The following is a 5,608-nucleotide window of genomic DNA, read 5'->3' on the forward strand; positions in this document are numbered from 1 at the left end:
CAACCAGACGAGAGGATCGGAGGAAAATCATTTTGCAATTCTCGGCATGTCTGATGAATGACGGCTAATTGTCATATGACGAGAGGATCGGAGTATCTCCTAACCGTCATATAATAACCCAGCTGTCTTCACCACCAATGGGGGAGCCCAACTAATTGAAAAAGAACAACACGCCTCCCTAGCTCTCCATATTCTTCTTCTTCCGTTGGGGTACCCGGTGGATCGATTCCTCCTCTGTCGCCATGCCGGACTCCAAGGTTTGTCATCAGCTAGTACTCCTCGATCGGCGCCCTCTTCCACCGCATCTAATCCAACGCAAATAAAGCCACATTTTGTTCTTGTAACTAAAGCATTGCTAGCTCTGCATTGTCCAGTAATATTTCTTCTGGGTCTTTTGATTATTGCAGAAGATTGTGCTGAAGGTGGACGTCGTCGGCGATGGCTGCAAGGCCAAAGCCATGAGCACCGTCGCCAAGTTCCAGGGTATCAACTATCACATATGCTTTACATGCACATGAATTTGCATTGCTTGTGATTGTTAGCTGCAATGGCGGCCGGCGGGGTAACCTAACCAATGCTGCATTGGTTGGCTGTGCGTGAGCGGTGTCTTAGGGGTGAAGTCGGTGGCGGTGGACGGGGAGGGGACGCTGACGGTGGTGGGGGAGGTGGACGTGGTGCGCGTGGCCAAGGCGCTGCGCAAGGCCAGGTTCGAGGCGCGCGTCCTCAGCGTCGGCCCGGAGAAGCAGCCGGACAACAAGAAGCCTGACGAGGCCGCCAAGAAACCCGCCGCCGACCAGGAGGCCAAGAAGCCGCCGCCGCCGTGCTGCACCGGCTGCAGCGCCTGCCGTCCACCACCAGTTCTGGTCCCGGCGCACGCGCATCCTTTCCCCGGTGCCGTGGTGTGCTACGAGGAGCAGGCCGCGGGCAACGGATGCGTCATCCTCTGACGATCCAGAGCTAGCTTCTTCTCTGAAGGATCAATCAAAAGGTTCATTCAGCTAGCTCTGTAGGAGTACTTGCAATGTTGCGGCACTGGTGCATTATTTTGTCGGTTCTGGTACATGCGTCTTCAAAGATCAAATGGCATTCAATATATGATGAATCAATGCATATATATTCGACTTTGGTCATGTTGGCTTCTCTTTTAAGCCATACTAATTTAGCGAACAAACTTCTCGCACAATAAATTAGCGACTTTTAGTCATGACTTTTCAGCAAAGCCATCGGACATGGTTTAAAGCTTTTGTTGAAAAGGTGAGCTTTTGTCCTTTTTGTTCCCCCTTTACACTAGTATAGAGATGAAAACAAAGAAGGTTGGCCTTTGCACAGTTCATCATCCATTCAACTGACGATCAATGGGACATGAGGACGACACGCATGCTGTACACCTAATGACCTAAGTGATGATTGGCCGACGAGTTTAGTTCCTTGTGGAACAGCTCTAGATAGCGACGTTCGTGGCAATATCTTTAGTCGAATAGAGCTAGTTGTTCGCTTAATTTGTCAAAAACGAATCTGAGAACGAAGATATTACCAAAGCGCAAAGACAAGCAACCATTCAGTCTACGTATGATGAGTATGAGTTGATGATTACATCAAAAAAATAAAAAGAGTTGATGACGTCATGACTTGCTGAGATGATTATTGGCCGACGACCTTAGTTCGTCTGTGTGTGATCATGTGAGGGTATCGCTAACCTCCAGCCCAGAATCCATCGCGGTCGTACTCAGCTGAAAGTGTGTATCGACTCCCGATTGTGGCTCACTGCTTCCGCGATTCATTGAGAGCATCTGAACGGTCTTTTTCTAAAATTTACTCTCTAAATTATCAATTTAAAAAAAAATTGAGTAAAAACCATTTTTCATATCTTTGTAACTTCTAACAGTTTTTTTATATCTTGTGCACACCCTAAAGAGTCATTCTCATTTTTTTATCTTTGGCTAGCGAGAAATCCGAAACAGATGATGTTTATATTTAGAGATCCATTTAAAGAGGTTGTAGGAGGATATTTTTCATAAAAATCTCGATTTCTATAAATTAGGAAGAATATAAAGAGTTTTTTTGAGTCGCTCCGAGTTTTAATATCTATCTCTGCTCTATCTTTACCTAATATTAAAGAGCCAAGCAATTAGGCCTTGTTTGGAACTCTTTCTCTAAACTTTAAAGTTCTAAAAACTTTAGAGCACTTTATAATCAATTTTGAGCTAATGTGAGGTGGGCTAAAGTTTAGTGTTAATTTTAAACCACCTGTTTGAAGACTTTAGCTCTAAACTTTAAAGCTCCAAACAGGCCTGCTTTTATTTATACCTAAAATGCCCTCTAGCTTCGTCCATCGTTTCCTGCCCTCCGTCGTTCTCGTCCAAATTTAGTCACCAAGCATTTTCTTGTCCTTCTCCAATACTCCTCTTTCTCAAAATTAGTGGTATATATATGTCATGTCATCGTGAGGAGCTCGCCGCCACTGTAGGAAGGACTGAGGAGTGGCGATGTGGAGCTGGTGCTGCGCTGGAGGATTTAGATGGGAGAGGCTTTTCATTAAGGATGGAAAGGGCGAGGTGCAGGGCTATGGCGATGCAGCGTTACGATAGGGGGGGGGGGGGGGGCGAGGCCTCCTAACGAGGATTTTTTTTAGATACATAGTTTTTTCTATGCATCTAGATACTACATACATATAGTACAAACAATGTTCAAAAATACCCTGAAAATGTCTTATAATTTGGAACGGAGAGAGTGTTAGTATTCATAGTGGCCACGTTCGCTTGGAGGAATTTTGGAGGAATCTGGAGAAATCTGGATGAATCTGGAGGAATTTGTGAGAAGAAAACACTGTTCCGGATGAAAAAAGAAGCGGATAAGTCAGATTTAAGGGCACGCGAACGGGCCAGTAAATAATTATTTCTTGATATATGTGTGCGTCATATAGAAGAGAATGGAGGGAGCGTATATTCACTAGGCCTGTCCTCTTCTCCTCACTCGAATGGCTGTATGGTTCACATATCACATTTGATCAAAACATCATATTCGAGTATAGCCTATAAAATAGTAAAATAAAATTGTGTATTGAGAGAGTCTACTTCGTTCATTAGTCAAATATGTAAAGTTGACGAGGCATTTTTAGAAACTGGGACACGAGCATATACTCTTTTGAGCAAACAAATTTCGTTTCGTTGCACCGGACACTCTGGCTGAAAAAAGTTGTTCATGGTGAGATAAAAAAGGGGTTGTTTATGGAAGCCTTGACCTGTTCGGAATCAGCGGAGGTTGAGGTTGAGGGAAAGCGTGGAAACGAGGACCAATCCAATGAACGATCCACGAATTGACATGGAAAATGTCTACATTACCTTCTTCAATTTTCACGAAAGTCTATTTTTCCTCCCTAAACTTCAAAATTAGACAAAACGTCCCCTCAACTTTTAAAACCATTCATCTTACCTCCCTAGCCCTGTTATAAGCAGTTTTGAATGTTGTTTTGTTTTTTTCTTTTTTATTTATTTCGACTGAATATTTGAAAAAGCATAGTAAATCATAGAAAAATCATAAAATGGAAATCCAATTCTATTGGACTCCACCTGAGTAGATCTATACAGTAAATATATAATATGGTATATTTTAATACAAAGTTTTTGCTGTGGCTTTAAATCTATGCTTTTATGTAATTAATTGGAATAATTCATAGCTGCAGTTTCTATGGTCCAATTATGATGAAAATTTTATGGTGGGCTAATTATTGTATGATTGAACTATAGTAAAAATTTCATACTCATTCGATCATGTATAACTTAGTTATAGATTTATTTATATTTAACAAGCATAAACCTAAATAAAATCTATAACTAAGTTATACATGATCCAATGAGTATGAAATTTTCACTACAGTTTAAGTATACAATAATTAGTCCATCATAAAAATTTCATCATAATTGGACCATAGAAACTACAACTATGAATTATTCCATTTAATTACATAAATGCATAGATCTAAAGCCACTTTATACTAAAGCATACCATATTATATATTCACGGTGTAGATCTACTCACGTGGAGTCAAAAAAATTAGATTTTTTATTTTATAATTTTTCTGTGATTTACTATGATTTTTCAAAGATTCAGCTAAAATAAATAAATAAATAAGACAAAACCATCTTCAAAATTGCTTATAATAGGGCTAGGGAGGTAAGATGAACGGTTTTAAAAGTTGAGGGAGGTGTTTTGCCTGGTTTTACAGTTTAAGGAGGAAAAACGGACTTTTGTGAAAGTTTTTTTATTGCTCTCATCTGGATATAGCTGTAGCATCTGTTCGTACACACGCACACCCACTCAACACACGTACACTACACACACCATCCGTGTACAAACAAACCTATAACTACACCTAGATCTGAAGACCGCGTCATTCTTGATATCACCGAAATCCACTGATTTCGTAGGCGACGAGCACGTCACAATCCCACAGTGGCATCACGTGCGAGAGGCAGAAATCCTGGGCAACGGTGAGGCACGCGAGTCGATCAAGGATCAAACTCGGGTGGACTGCTCGCATGTCGGCGCAGCTAGCCAACCGAGCCCTGCTCGGTCCTCATTTTTACGAAAGTTAAGGAAGGTAATGTACATTTTTTTTTTCATTGAAATTGGGCAGGCGGGCGACACCGGCAGGCGGCAGCGCCGGCGCCCCTGCGCCTCAGTTCACACCACTTGTTTGGGCCGGACAGCAAGCGGCTTCCTAGGCCACGCAGTCCTCTGGGCCAGTGGGCATCATCACTGCGTCCGACTCTGCCCTGCAAGAAATGGAAATCCACGGCGCAGGCCTTGATTTGCAGTTCGGCCACTGGCCCGTTACCGTAGACAGCGCGCGGCACGGCCGGCGCTTGCGCCTTTAGTCCCAAACCGCTTGCTGAAGCCACTGGCAGCAGGGAGCACTGCTATTTAAGAGGACCAGGAGCTCCACGGAAAAGCACGCAACTGCGCAGTGGGCACAGAGCGAACTATTCTTTCGCCTTTTACTAAAGAATACGGTGTGTGTCCGCTACAATAAGCAGCATACGCCTATTTTTTTTACCGTGTGTGTCCGCTACAATAAGCAGCATACGCCTATTTTTTTTTGAGGGTTCTACCTCTATGAGGAGCCCAACAATTCAATACAAGTTTTGTGAATTGGGCCAACAATTTAACAGATTTGTGTCATCCCATCTTAAAAAACTAAAATAAAATAGTTAAAATAAGATTGGAGTTCATCCTTGTATATGTGTTTTAATTACAACTCATCAAAGATTTACAGAAGATAAGTTTTATTTAAAAATTGCACTGCGATTTGCACTTAGCAGCATAAGCTTACTATTGGAATAAAATAAAGCGTTTCATGTGACCCACCCAAGTATTTTTTGTTAATCCGTCTGATTAAGCTAACTTGAGACGTCTATTCATTTTTTTTTTCTGTTTCGTTTGTAGGATGAAAGATAAGCGAAAACATGGGTTGCTTTACATGCATGAAAATAATGAATTAATTTATGTTTATCATTGTCTCATGGTTTGAAGAATAATGCGTACTCTCTCTGCCCATAAAGGTATACAATTCTCACTTTTCGAGTAGTCAAGTAATTTGAAATTTGAC

The 5,608-nt window shown here is 41.9% G+C and overlaps 1 protein-coding gene and 1 non-coding gene across 2 annotated transcripts; both read left to right on the forward strand.

The window, feature by feature from the left end:
* The first annotated feature begins 242 nt into the window (after positions 1-242).
* Positions 243-947, forward strand: LOC136539804 (heavy metal-associated isoprenylated plant protein 12-like). The gene is made up of 3 exons (XM_066531788.1): positions 243-257; positions 408-483; positions 613-947. Exons 1-3 carry the CDS (start codon positions 243-245, stop codon positions 945-947), a joined length of 426 nt encoding a protein of 141 aa, XP_066387885.1.
* A 4,010-nt stretch (positions 948-4,957) lies between these two features.
* On the forward strand, positions 4,958-5,075 carry LOC136541133 (U5 spliceosomal RNA). The gene has a single exon (XR_010780229.1). It is a non-coding gene; the product is annotated as a U5 spliceosomal RNA (small nuclear RNA).
* The last annotated feature ends 533 nt before the right edge of the window (positions 5,076-5,608 follow it).

Source organism: Miscanthus floridulus, chromosome 2 (assembly GCF_019320115.1).
Source record: "Miscanthus floridulus cultivar M001 chromosome 2, ASM1932011v1, whole genome shotgun sequence".
Classification (NCBI taxonomy): domain Eukaryota; kingdom Viridiplantae; phylum Streptophyta; class Magnoliopsida; order Poales; family Poaceae; genus Miscanthus; species Miscanthus floridulus.

Excerpts from the sequence above, each read along its gene's own strand:
- LOC136539804 (XM_066531788.1), top strand. Across the intron at positions 484-612 it reads CACCGTCGCCAAGTTCCAGG|GGGTGAAGTCGGTGGCGGTG; the intron begins GTATCAACTATC and ends GCGGTGTCTTAG.